This window comes from Opisthorchis viverrini (assembly GCF_000715545.1).
Source record: "Opisthorchis viverrini unplaced genomic scaffold opera_v5_79, whole genome shotgun sequence".
NCBI classification, from domain to species: domain Eukaryota; kingdom Metazoa; phylum Platyhelminthes; class Trematoda; order Opisthorchiida; family Opisthorchiidae; genus Opisthorchis; species Opisthorchis viverrini.
The window spans coordinates 1167019-1181827 of NW_008751737.1; the positions used below are offsets into that span (position 1 = coordinate 1167019).

Sequence of the window (14809 nt, forward strand, 5' to 3'; positions counted from 1 at the left end):
GTACTGTGTGGTATGGTTGAATCTCGAGGTGAGTGATCACGCGAAGCTTCTGATTCTTGTTGGAGCTCTTCTTGTGCGTGTATGGGGATCACATGGCCTTTTATCTGCTAAATAAGCAAACCCAGACAACAATTGCAGTGTGATTTTAGGTGTTATTCCTTGAATTATGATAGGTCACTTTCGTTGAGAAACGGAGTATCTTGCTATGTCCCCTCCCAAAAAGTGCGAAATGATTCTATCCCAAGTTTTACTATATCAAGACTGCTCGCAAGAAAAGAATGGCCTGGGCTGATGAGTTGTCGGACATTGTAACACATACTTCATGCCGTTGGTTATTTAGCAATTTCTCTTGAAAACCGGTGATAGTACAATAATGGGCAGTTAACCCATGCAATTGCACAATCCAAATATTTCGTTCGTTTTGTCCAAGAAATGTCTGGCGAAAAGCGCACACTGATCGTCGAGTTACGGAAAGCGAAGTTGTTGGGGATGATCAAACTATGCCTCAGAAGTCATTTGTTGTCTGCGGTAGGAAGTGCTTTCTCGAGAAACTGGAAATTCGATGAGATATCCAACGGGCCTACCATTTTAGACGGATGATCTCTTCGGGGCGATGGACCATCGTAACAGAATACATGATCTCTTATTTTTTGCCAATCGTCATCCAGTCACCTAGCATTTTCAGGTTACTGCTAATTTATTTAGCGCCAGCGTGTAGCATTCTTTGTGTGGTTGAAGTGGCTGTATACTTCTGCACTTCATGAATCGGATATGATTCGTCATATTGTGATCCTTGAAAAATCTTGCCGTCTCCTTTTCGCAGTCACACACAGTGTGCGCCACGTCAACAGCTGACTAGGCGATGAATGGCACACCACATAGATTCCCCATGTATTACAACTGTCGGTGGGTATGTGCTCTCATGGTCGGTAGTCTCAAGCAGTTAGCTCAAAGTTCACCTGTCGTTCCCCACATATTTCCACCTGACGACTCTCAGTAAAGAAGAGAGGGCTCATATGGCTGATCTCAATTTTCGGCCATGTGTTTCCTTAAATATTGGTTTAGTTCCCGGATACATGACTGGGTTATCCTGGGAGCATTCTAAACGTTCGATGGCTGCTGAGATATAACAATCCGACAATACCGTAGCAATCAGAATTAAAGGAAGGCAATTTGCATCCAAATTGATACTGATCACACTAGTTCTTTAATTCACCTATTGGTGGAAGATTTCAGCCTTATGTGCATCACTCATTAATCATTTTGCTGTAGTTACATTGCTCATAAACAGGGGGAATCGTGGTTCCCCATATATTTCGATTATCCCAGCTGATCTCAATTTTCGGCCATGTGTTTCCTTAAATATTGGTTTAGTTCCCGGATACATGACTGGGTTATCCTGGGAGCATTCTAAACGTTCGATGGCTGCTGAGATATAACAATCCGACAATACCGTAGCAATCAGAATTAAAGGAAGGCAATTTGCATCCAAATTGATACTGATCACACTAGTTCTTTAATTCACCTATTGGTGGAAGATTTCAGCCTTATGTGCATCACTCATTAATCATTTTGCTGTAGTTACATTGCTCATAAACAGGGGGAATCGTGGTTCCCCATATATTTCTGATTATCCCACGATTAAATTCTTCACGGTCGAACTGAAAGCAGGAGAGTACCTGTTTGCTAGGGGTACCTCAAATAGAAAGGAGTCGTTTATCTCGGCAACGCCCCAGGGTCTTTCGACCAAGACATTTGCAAAAGTGTTGGTTTCATTTCAGACAACTTTGTTCACGATCCTGTCGTCGACGCGCTACTGCCGAGTTGTCAGTAGTTTGCAGATAGGTGAAATGTGAGCCTTCGAGTGCGGTGCGATTCGCGCATCTCACGTACTGGACAGATGTGGGAGAACAACCGAACTATGGTAAATCTCTATTACATCCGTATGTATGACACCTGTTAGCACCCACGAGTGCAGGTTGGTATTTGTCTCCAATCATCGAACAACGTCGGAGAATCAACGCTCAGGATGAGTAATGCCACATGTAATTTGCGGGTGTATTCAATAAGCTGAATACTTTTTACGAGGTGTAAACTCGACCCGGAGGACGAATAGCATGGCAAATTGGTGATTCATATGTGACAAATCATGTGAGGGAAATTTAATGTGTTGACACTATCGTGCTCAATGAGGCAACACATCCACCCATATCTATAGAGATGCTTAAATCTTGAGAGAAATGCTCTTGGCAATCAAAGCCGAAATATAGCTGGATTGGCATTCAGAAGTGATTCAGCTATCATAAAGCTACTAAAATTAAGCATCTGAACGGTTACGGTACTGTTAGGACACACTGAAGCCATGGGATTTCTCGTTAGTTGTTTTGCTCAACGTTTATCCATAGACCGTGTGCGTCTCCAGTTACAAACAGTCTTTGGGGAATTGGTTGAGTAATACAACATTAACGCTAGTGACACTTGGCCGTTCGATGGTTTTAAAAGTTACTTTAGGCACTCTTACCTGGATGTCAATTTCAGGAAGGTGCATAAAGCTACCGTATCTTACGAGTATGTTTCATGGAGTATCACGTTTGACAAAGACAAAAGTTTGCCCCAATAACCAGACAAATAGCTTATTTGAGGTTCCGAAAATACTCATGTCTTGTTCTCCAGTGAGAACCAAGGCTATCTTTACCAGTCGTTCAAGTATAGTGAGGCGCATTGCTTTAAGGAATTACCGCAAAGAAATATTCCGATTTAGGAAGCCTTGGGGGAGGGGTATCGAAACGGCGTCTACAGCTGTGAATCACTTGGCTGTGGAAGCACACTTGAGCAGCACTCGTATGCATTCAGAGGACTATTGCGCCCTCGACTGCAACTCCACGATGCAAGCATGGTCCGTTCTAGGAGATGGGATTGCAGGTCATACTTGCTGATACCGATACATGTTAATAATATCACTTTTACAGCGGTCGTGTAACGAATAGAGCTAAGTTATTTCCAGGAATGGAAAAATACCAAGCTGCCAGCTATCAGGACGAGTTCCAATAAAACTAGAGATCTCGGTGTGTCGTCCGTCAGCGTGCATTATTCTAACGTGAAGGTCGACCTTCCCGCAGACTAATCAGGTTTGGACAAACAGTGTGGCAACTTGAATACTTATACTTATATCGCGGATGATATTCGTCACGTGACAGAGCACTGTGTGGATGGCAAACCAAACAACTCATACTAAGATGAGACGCCCAATGATAAACATAAGAAAACTGACCAGAACGTCCGCAACTGATTCTATTGGGAAGACCGCCAAAACTGGGCGATTCGGCCCAAGTATCCTCCAAAAACAGCATCTTCCTATGGGTAAATCATATTTTTAAAGGCCTTCATAGAGAGCAACTACTTGAAATTTTTTCGTACTACGGACAACTAAGACTAGGTTCCTCGTTGAGTTTCTTTTGAGAGGCCAACATAAGATTTTCACAGTAATCGCCTATTCGATGATACTTGCACTAACCTCTTGATGCTGGCATGTATTGACTCGCGACACAGTTAGTGACGTGTGATCCACTCGTTGTCGGACAGCGCAGTACAGCACTACCAGTGTAACGGTGGATACTACTGATGAGGCATACGAGTAGCGTCTTCTCGCAGATCCGCCTCGCGTCTCTTGAAGAGTGAGATCTGTTATGGAATTTGTGGAGTTGCTTTGTAGCATTTGCTTGCATTTGAGTAACAGTCAATGGATATCCAGGAAAGTTTAGGAAGTCGCGTTCAAGGAGAAGATGGATATTCAGTTTTGCAAACAAGATGCATGTGAGAGTTTTGCTCCCCTGTCCAATAATCTGTAACTGTTCAGTTCGCGTTTTCTAATAAACAACTCCGCAGCGAATGCCTTCTTCTCACCAGTACCTTTTCTAAGTAGCTAGTTTCCACCAGAAATGGTTATTTTTTAAAATCGTTATTATTAGTGGTGGGTCTGTGAAGTTGTTATCCCAGACTAAATACTGCAGAACTAGAGCATATAGCTCTACTCTACCTCAAGGTTTTTTATTGTTCCGTTTCCTAATTTGTCAAAGTTCATGATTTCGACCTCACTGAGGCTCTAATACACGGATCTCCCTTGGACGTCTATCTTATTCTCACTGGGCAAAATTGTATCAACTTGAGAAAACTTAACATCACAGAAGGATAGGAAACTGTAGCCTTCGTTTTCCTGGTATGACTTCAACTTTGAAGTACTTCTAAGTACTTTCAAGTCTTAAACAGTTTCTCAACATCCTTTTGGAGTTTCAAAACAGTCAGGTGTAAATTTGCGAAAGTCACCCACCAGAGAAAATGAACTCAGAATCTTGTTTGAGGGGGGAAGGGGGTCAACTTTCTCTGTTATGTGAAACAAAAGAGGTGTGTATCAAAGCGGACATTCGAAAATGGCTTTTTTGGAAGTCAGCCGTAAAATATGGGTGGAGAAAGAAGAATCAGGGCTCTTGCTACTTCCGCTGTTGTACTTCAAGTTTTTGGAAAAGGAGCGGATCGTGCGAATCCGATTTGGTGATGTCTTTTGTCAAATACTGTGTAGAATTTCCTCAGTAGTGGAATTCCCAGGACCGTATAACCCGCAAGTTCATGAGTGGATTCTTTGAGCAGAACACGACATACCTCCTGTCCATTTGTTGTCGTCTGTAGGGCGTACGTACGCGTGCAATTAGACGAAATAATCGAAACGCGGTGACATGGATTCGAGCTATATTCGTAAACGATGTGATTGTAAAATGCATCACAAATGTGTAGAAACTATGATGAAATAAAAAAGTTCCTCTATCTCCAAAAGTTTCCCTCTATTTGGTCGTTCTGTGTCAACCCAGAATGAGAATCTGTGTGCTTAATTTCCTCTTAAAATCCATAACTAATGAATCAGATACTGGAGTTGCAGACAAACTACTTAATTTAGTTTTATCGAAGCTTCTTTTCATCGCCAGTCACTCACCGGTTCCAGTCACGTTCTCATTTAAATCACCCTTACTGCAGAATATTGAGGCATAGCTTTATCCAATCCGCTCGGCTAGCATCTCCGTTTCTTAAGTTTTTCCTCAGGATTCAGTATTCATTCATACATGCTGTCAATATGTTGCCGGACGTTATTCTTGATTGAAATTACCGTTCACCTGTAGGATTCCTGGAACTTCTTGGATGTGCAGCTGCGAAGTCCATGTTTATGACCCCAGATACAGTCCAGCTCGAGAAAGTATTTATCTGGGTTGTTGTAATTGGCCAGTACTTGACAAAAAGGTTTTGGTTGAATGTTCAGTCTCCTCCACATCTGTCTTCACTCAGCATGTAGTAACGGTATTTTTCCCAGCTTAGTTCTTAGTTTGAGCCTCCCAAGCTAGCGTACACGTCAAAGCAACCACCAAAGGTGTACAAGGTATAATAATGCCCAAAACGAAGTCAGGAACACTTGCACAGTGCTTCATATATACAGTGCAAGCGGCAAGACCTTTCTGGAAATTCCGATGCCTTGTGGATCCGCAACTGGCAACTGGCAATCGGCCACTACTGGGTCATGATTGGCTGTTGAGTTCAGACATTCGATCAATCAGATCTCGGCTTGATGCTGGACTGACAAGTGTCCCGAATCTTTGGCCAGTCTTGCGTGGGATCGGCTTTTCGGTCGTAGCAGCACCTGACTACGAGCGTTAAAGCGGAATCCGTGTGAAATTCCGCCTAACTCAGCAGCTCACCAGAATAGTCGTGTGTTGCAACTTCAACATCCCATACTTCCATGTGGGCCAGGTGAATCCCACTGCATTGAGTAGCACAGTAGCCTTATTGGTCAACATCCCACTGTGTACAGATTCACCAGTGTGGCGGAACACTGAATTACTTTTCCAGCGACTACTCTGCTCCACGGAAAGTCAACTGAAAATTTTAAATCTTCCTCGCACTACTAGCATTTACTCTGTTGCCCGAATCGACTTAGTACCGTGTACTGTGTAATAGAAGTCCATATTTTTTTAGTTTTATCATATCCGTAACTTGAATTTCAATCCATTTCATTTTAATGGGAGTCAAAGCATTTGTGTGTCCGTGTATTACAACACCATGGGATTATCTTTATCATCCAAATTGATGAATTTCGGACTGTTAGAATGACCTAAAAAGCCACAGGTTCGCATACGCCTCAGACCAACAATCGTAAGCTTCCAAAATAGACCGGGCATTGACATGCTTCACGCGATATGAGCTCATGAAGGTGCAACACTCAGATTCTCAGGCCGAAACTGTAGATGTCTGTGGTGCGCAGTGACATGATTTGTGATACATAAAATTCAAGATGGATTTGGTCTCGAATTTCTGTAAAATACGATAGCATCTTTGAACAATGAACATTCGCGAGGAATGGCCTTAAGGGTCTAGTGTCGGAAGCCAACCATTCTCGAGGAAGAGGAGAAACGTTTGCACATTTATGATAGCATTACTTAAGACGGCAAAGTGGTATTGTAACTCTTCGTGATAGGAACCAAATCTAATGACTAGATTCTTTTGAAATCTAGATTCACTGCACACAAAGTCACATTACTTTGTTGGAATAAAGTATGACGGACTAGAGTTGGAGCGGAGGCTGTTGTGAAACTCATTCTAAAGTCGTTTTGGTTCCACCAAGCCTGGTCAACTGGTCACGCTTCTTTCCTATATAAACCGTATCTAGGAAATATTGAGAAATCGCCCCCTACTGGCATGAAAGTAACTAATTTGAGAGCGAGTAACTAAGGTTTGATACCTCACCAACTCTGTTGGTGGTGAATTTTCAAAGTGAAAATCTTGTTATAATACATCTACTCGGTCGTCATGAACCGGATCGTTCTGGATTGTGCAAGACTGCCTCTTACTAGCTGTTTCTATTTTTGGATGGAGTACAACTTAACCTAGTGGAGATAAGTAACTGTCAAAGGCGATGTCAGACTTACCCTGTTGGTATAGTACTCCGGACCCAACGACACTGATATTCTGCCAATGAGAAAATGCAGTACAGGTAGGTTTGTCACATGGTCACAGTGAATGGCCTCATTGGCGGCGCTCAGACGGACGGATTTCAAGAAACGATCATTGAGCAAACGAACCATATTTACTGGTAGCCATATCCCGTCCCCTCCACTGTCAATTACTGCAACTGACCCTCGGGCAAGAAGGTCTCCATTGTTAATGCGAATCCTGTGTGAAATGGAAACAGATCTTGGCTATCAGTGTAGCGAGCTGTTGGTAGCTGGGCTAAATTCACTGTTGGTGGATCAAATGACCACTAATTTGTTCGCCGAGCTTGGCAATTGACCTGAAAAAGTTTCGTCTCCGGTTGAGGAGAGGAATGGGTACTGGCTGGGTACTGCCTCCCTACTCGTATGCGTTTATTTAGTTTTCCAAAAGTATCTTGTGTCCTCTCATATGATTGGGCAGTTTGTATGCTCCCTACTAGTAACCTCATCAGCCCGTTTGCGGTTTGAGCTTTATTGTGTTCTTTATTCCACTGGTTTGTTGAGGCGTTGAACCGGATGTCTATCGACCTGGACGTTATGCATCCGGTGTAAACCCGAGGTGGAACATGACTCTGGGGTGGAAGGGAGAGGCCAGTTCTAAAGCCATCAGTGTTTCCGAATGGGGTCCACAATTTTAATCCGAGTAAATGCGTCTGAACAGGCGAGACCCACAGTGTGATCTGGTTGTCTGTACTAATCATAAGGAGCACATTCGTTAAACAGTCCTTTAATATTCATCTTGTTTTCTCCAACGATGCTTACATCTAACAATGCCGTAGACTTAACACACCAGTATGTCAAGAATGTTGAGACAAGTCAATTGTAGATGTATATAGGTGAACGATAAAAGCAGCTTCAACCAAGTGGCATACGGTGCGATAAGTGGTACAATAAACCACGACAAGGTATGGCAAGAAGTAGTCTGGAACAGAAAGAGAAGAGTAGACAGTGTCGCTCTTTGGACACAAATTTTTCTTCTGATCAAGGGGGATATATCCACAGTTTAGTCGAAACAGATGGAGGACTGGTCAGGGTGACTCGTTTTTTTACAAATGACGAGGGAAATCATCACAGAACGTCGGTTAAGTATACTGTTGGTCAATGCCATTCTTACGACAGATTGCTTAGGAGCAAAAGTTTTACATCCGTTCGGATCGGCTTCGGCTTCTTGGTCTTCCAGTTCGAAGGGCGCCGCATGATGACTGTAACCTGACCTTTGTACTTCAGAACTAAGCCACTACTGTTAATGACTCCTGCTCGCACACCTCCCTGGTCATCAGTCACTGTTATGTGAATCCTGGTTCTGGCTCCTAAACGTCCGCTTTTTTAAGTCTGTCCTGTCTAGTGCATACTGCATGCATTATCATTGTCAAGTCGTCAAATATCGCTCGATATTCATGCGCGTTTCTTGGACGTTTGTTTATGTTCCGATCACCAATTCTGTCTGTTTGTCTCAAATAAACCTTCTTTCGATCAGTATACTTAATTTCCCTCAAGTAGTAGCAAGTCCTATTAATCCACAAGACAATCCATTAACTGTACCAGAAACGATCGTGATAGTTCTCTTCCTAAGGGTTACTGTAGTCCTGCACGTATCACATACCCTTTACGCGCTCCGGAGGTCCACCTTTCGTACGAGCTGAATGTTCCCCCAACCCACGTCTTGTTTGTGTCTTGAAACTATGGACAATACTCTTATTAATATTATTTAAGCTCATTGGGTATCCACTTTTTTGACATGAACTGTTGTCACGGCATGGCTGAACTATTCACTGTACAGTGTTTCTACTCGACTAAATGTTGTTGAAACTCTACCCGCTTGTACAGCCTTAAGAAAGGTGGACGAGGGGCCTAAGATGCCGCCAATGTCTATCGGTTTCGGATCAACAGTAGCTTTCAATTTTCTACCATTCATGTGTATTTTACAGGCCGGGAGGGGAAATATACTCCTACTAGACTATAGCTCTATTTTGAAACTATTGTGGGTTGTTCAGATGTCAAGATATCAGTCGAACTCACTGGATTTTCAAGCTTGGGCATAACGAACCTTTTAACTTCGCGAGGCCCAAAACCTCTGGGTAGGGACTAGTACCCGTCTAAATTCTTTTGTCCAAACCCTTTATATGCATATCAGTCAAAACCCGGAATATTAAAGGTCCCGATGCCAGACGTTGTTCTTGAGACAAACAAAACGATCAAAACTCGAGCTTATTGATCTGTTTCCAGCTACCTCACTTTCAGGAAATTGCACCCACTTTTGCAGCATTGTCTGCCAGTAATCACGGCCTTATTTCCTTCAGTGCGTTGTTCTTGAGAACGTTTTGGTGCGTTAAGTCGATATCAAATCTAACATAAACAAAGTTCAAACTTGACATAAATACAGCTACGATTTGGGAAAATTCATATGAATTTTTAAGTGTGTGTAGATAACTCACCGCTAAACTGCTAGAAATCTGTTTAGCTAATAAAAGCGGATTTTCAAAGTCAATTTACAATGACAAATTGGTCTTCATTGGGCGTAGATGCCCATAGGTTCCTTTCTGAGGTCTAAATTCAAACTAAAAACGAATACCGAAAGCTTCTCGTAAACTCCCAATAGTTCAAGTCATTCGGGAAGAAATGGATGAATTGCTGTAATTACGGCTACAAATTGAGCCAACACAGAAGGATCATGTTGACTTCATAGACATTCGATTGAGGACAGTTCTTTAATCGAGCACATAAACATACTGACGAGTAGGCTGAAACCTCTGTGCAGTACCTACCCGTCCATATCGGTTGCTTCAGTTCGCCTCCGTCTAGTTCCTTTTGTAAAGCAAGTGCCAAGTCTCACTTTTTGGGTAGCTAGAAAGATTGCGTCGTTACATATCAGGGTGAGCGGTTCCTATTACTTATTGGGAGAAAACGAATGTTTTTATAGGATACACGTATCTCTGTGACAAATGCTGTGCTACGAAGTTCCACTGCATCCAAAGCGACCGTCCTAGAACTGTCCAACCAGCGCCCACTGTAGGGCGATTCTATAGTACCTTATTAAGCAATGTGCCTGCATGCACTATCATTGTCTCCGTAAAAAAAACTTTTTTCAGTCATCTTTCTTACCATTAAGAGCGCCAAAAACCCATCAACTTACTTGTGTCAAACTTTTTTTCTATTGTGTCATTAGTTGCTGGACCAAAACAAAAATTTCTGGGTGAAAATAGTTGAAATCGAATGAAACAATACTGGCGAGCTCTAATAAGAGCAAAGCTCGAGTCCAATGATTCCACCCTCTAGCGTGGTCTGACCAGAGTAGTTGTACCAAGTCAGGAGGAGGGCTGGTTTTATTACCAACAACTACAGAAACTTATTCTCCGTGTTTAGAAAGACAGTTATCAGCCGAGATCAACGACAACAAATCTTTACTTTCAAAGTATGGTCAATAAACATTGTCTTAGGCTACAGAAATATCTTCAAATCCCATGGGTTGTGGAAGGATACGTCTTTTCCAGAAGCAGATAAGATTCTCAGTCCAATCCAATCTAACCTCCCAAGGTTTATTTTCATAAAAGTTCCACGGTAAATCTGCTTGACCCTTAAAGGATTCCATAGAAGGATATTGTCCGAAAATTGCTCAGGCATCATATGGATGCGTGGTTGTTTGACTGCACTAAATGGGAGCATTTCGGTGTATTGTGACTGGTCAATCGCTTCTGGGTATTTGGTAGGGATAGATTGAACTGGATGCAGACAACCTTGACTCTAGACGTTCGTTCATTCAAATTCTGTCACTTATCAGGACAACAAACCAAGGCGCTCGGGGTAATTTCCTTTCTGCCCCACAGGTTGACGAAAACAACCGTCATTTGAAACTTTAAACAGTATTGCTGCGTGGGGATGTAAGTAGGCTCGATGGGGTCAGAGCAAGGCATCTGTCAGGTCGATTTGAGTGAACTTTGATAACCATCAAATAAGTGGAAGTTATGGCCAAGATCTCTATATCAAGAATAGATATTGTCGTCGATGGAAGTGAAAAAAACTTGCTTTAGGTACCCTCCATTTAGCCGACAGGAATGTATTCCTAAATACTACATGATAGTTGCGCGATTCGGAAATAAGGGAAAGCTTTTGAGCTGGACTGCACAGATGAGGAGCATTCTTTTGGAAAGTGCAAGGTAAGATTTTCAGAATAATTCATCCTGTAAACCGGAGAAATACTTACCCAGTTAATTTTATCTGCCAAAACATATCGGACGCCGTTTTTACATAAAGCAAGGGACCAGTGTATAAACTTGAGTCCACACCACCGATTATTACCAGTCCTTCGCTAGAATAGCTTGGATCCCTACAATGTGACAGAAGAGGACGCCGTGGTTTTGTGTCAATGAGAGCAAATAATCGTACAGGAAATACTTACGGGTCGATCCAGACTGAAAACATGAGCTTGTCCACAAGGCCACCGCACACTAGTTGATTTAGTAACGTCAGCTCTCCATTGAGACTTGCTGCAGCCTGACACATTCCTATTATGCCATCAAACGGTCGTGTGGCGCATGCGTCACTGAGGGACTTTTGAGCTAAACCAAATCGTATGTGGGGGAGACGCGCACCAGATAGCTGTGTGGAGTCATTTGTAAGCAACGCGCAGTGGTCTTTTTGGCACTTACCCGAAAATCATCGCTTATCCAGTGTCCGGTGATGTGACAACTTGCGTATTCAACACCAAACCAATCACCCAGATTTTTAAATGTTGTAGACTGATATTTACTGTACCCATGTTCTCTCTTCAGGTGCCGGGACCTCGCTGACGGAACCCAAGTGTAGCAGGATCCTGTATCAAAGAGCATTCGAAAGTGGTGGTGTGGATTTCCGATTGACAAGTTGCCGCAGTAATATGCCCCACAGTCTCTCCTGGTCACTGTTATCCTGATTCAATGCCTAAGGCTGTGAATTCTATCACTTACCGTATTGTTTTGTCCCCAAATGCTACGGTGTTGAGGATTAATACAATTGTACGTAAGTAGTTCCTCATGTCAGACGTTGGCTGTTCCGGATATTAGGGTCTATTGATACATACGGGCGCAATTAATTTCATTGGTTGGCGGAAACTGACCAATAAAAAGTAAAGGTGTCCATCGATTCTACAATGTGCAGCCATTCTCCTTCTAAGGACTCTCCATCTGCGACTCTCCCTAGTCGCATGTCGGCGTAGGACAACGCAAGTCTCAGTGTCAGTTCGTTTCTAATAAAACCGGATTGGCCTGACTCCGGTAGGCGCAATGAGTCTTGCTCCGGTTAAAAATCTTACACAATTACTGAAAATACCCCCAAAAATTTGTGCAATCTGCAAACTGGACGTGAATTCTTCGTAAACATCAACGTTGCGGTAATCCATTCCTGAAAGAAGTTATGATGATGCTGCGAAAATTAGGGACAAGGGTCTTCACGAAATCCTGACCATGCAGGCAGTCATCTCGCATGTACCACCCTACAAAGCACAAAACCTGATAAGTCAAAACAATGTGTATAGTATGAGGAGATTTGAGAATTTTGATGGAGATTTCGTCCTGTAATTGAAGTCATTCTATGCTGAACAGCCGAGGAGCACTTTTCAACATAGACTGGCATCACTTAAGAGACGAAATCTTTATCAAAAGCATGTATTTGTACAATGCATGAACACCCGTCCCATTAAATCTTAAAGAACAAAGAAGGCTTCATTGAGGGACCTTGGATGAAGGACACTCTTCAGTAGGGGACATTCTTCGAATGACATCATAGTTTTGTAATGAAATAGTAACTGGTGTCTGGACATTGACATCATATCGCAATGACGAACTGCCAACCAAGGAAACCGATATTCCCGGATGTGGACAGTGTTCCCCCAATAAATTTCGTTATGTGGATCGTGGGCTTGCAGGTAGATTAGTAAGAAGTGTCAAGGTGTCATGTTTGATATTACGTTCCCATTTTCTACCTCACTGAGGAAAAATGTCAATTTCCTTGAAAGTTGCGAAACATTTGGGCATTAGTTATGTGGATCATGGGCTTGCAGGTAGATCAGTAAGAAGTGTCAAGGTGCCATGTTTGATACTGCGTTCTCATTTTCAACCTCACTGAGGAAAAATGTCGATTTCCTTGAAAGTTGCGAAACATTTGGGCGATTGAATGATTATGGTTTACGTCATGTCCATTTGGAAACCCGTCTCGTGACCTAAAGTCCAAGGTTCATGGTGAAAGCAAATTTCCCATCTGTGATTGCTGCAAAAAAGCAAAAACAATATTTCCTGTTCTGCTGAAAATCCCCAATTCATTTGAAGGCACTGTTTGCTTGTGACTTCTTACATCTTGAATAGTACAAGTAAGTATCAGTTAAATGAAAAGATTCACTTTCTTCAGCTTTTTTGACCGGTTATCATATTTCTCAATGATGTTGCACAATCGCAGATTTCGAGCCATGAACCAAGTAACCTGTGCCAATCCTGATGACAATTATATCAGGTTGCAGTGCGTACGAGTTTTGAGCCATTTTCCACTGATCACAACCACAGAAGCCGGAGATATTGTAGATTTGCTCACAGGCTATCTGGCCTTTGGATTTCAGACGCATCCACTCGGAGGGTATAATACAGTCGGTTGTTGCGCTCTCACAGTCCTTTACTAGGGCGTGATTGCTTTCCACGGGGAATCACGAGCGGATAAAGCTGAACTGGCGCCTTCTGCGGTTCGTGGGTTAATCAGGTTCACGAATGTTTCAGTCCCGCATAGCAGGCCTGCATCCCTTTCCGGATTTACCTATACAGTACAGCTGATACGCTGAGTCGTCTGTACAACCAACTCAGAGCCCTTTACGCAAGTAAACCTGAAGGAATTAAGTGGACTGTGAATATGCTCCCAAATAATGGCCAACAAATCAATCGAATCTGGATGACAGAGGCTTCAGAAATTCATTTCTAGCATTGATTTGGGTCTAATATTCGAGAATGTCCAAAGTATCAAGATGGATCATATGCGATCAGACAGTGCATACTGACGCGCAAACTCTACCAAAAATACGTCCTTAACTAATTTTTAATTAATTAATTAATTAACTTTTGATGTATACGTAGACTGTGCTCATTCGGCTACCGCAACTGGAGTGTCAAACGCTGTTGCATGAGTGAACGACAAGATAATCGAAAGATAAAGCTGAACGCCTTCTGCGGTTCGTGGGTTAATCAGGTTCACGAATGTTTCAGTCCCGCATAGCAGGCCTGCATCCCTTTCCGGATTTACCTATACAGTACAGCTGATACGCTGAGTCGTCTGTACAACCAACTCAGAGCCCTTTACGCAAGTAAACCTGAAGGAATTAAGTGGACTGTGAATATGCTCCCAAATAATGGCCAACAAATCAATCGAATCTGGATGACAGAGGCTTCAGAAATTCATTTCTAGCATTGATTTGGGTCTAATATTCGAGAATGTCCAAAGTATCAAGATGGATCATATGCGATCAGACAGTGCATACTGACGCGCAAACTCTACCAAAAATACGTCCTTAACTAATTTTTAATTAATTAATTAATTAACTTTTGATGTATACGTAGACTGTGCTCATTCGGCTACCGCAACTGGAGTGTCAAACGCTGTTGCATGAGTGAACGACAAGATAATCGAAAGATAGTCGTTCGTATGTAGCACCCTTTCGGTGCCTAACTGCCATGCCACCCGAAGGAAGCACGAGGACTGGGTTACTGTCAGGTTGCCCAAGCCTAGACAGGGGAAGTTGAGAGTCAGAGGTCGGGTTCGAAACACGGACC

At 42.7% G+C, this 14809-nt stretch overlaps 1 protein-coding gene across 1 annotated transcript; it reads right to left on the reverse strand.

Annotated features, from left to right (window-relative positions):
- Positions 1–319: 319 nt before the first annotated feature.
- Positions 320–5471, reverse strand: T265_13586 (hypothetical protein; the record flags this gene model as incomplete). Its single annotated transcript, XM_009169579.1, has 5 exons — positions 320–453; positions 1971–2070; positions 3569–3718; positions 4657–4791; positions 5409–5471. Coding segments are annotated over 5 exons (582 nt in total), but the record flags the coding sequence as incomplete, so codon positions are not given.
- Positions 5472–14809: the final 9338 nt, after the last annotated feature.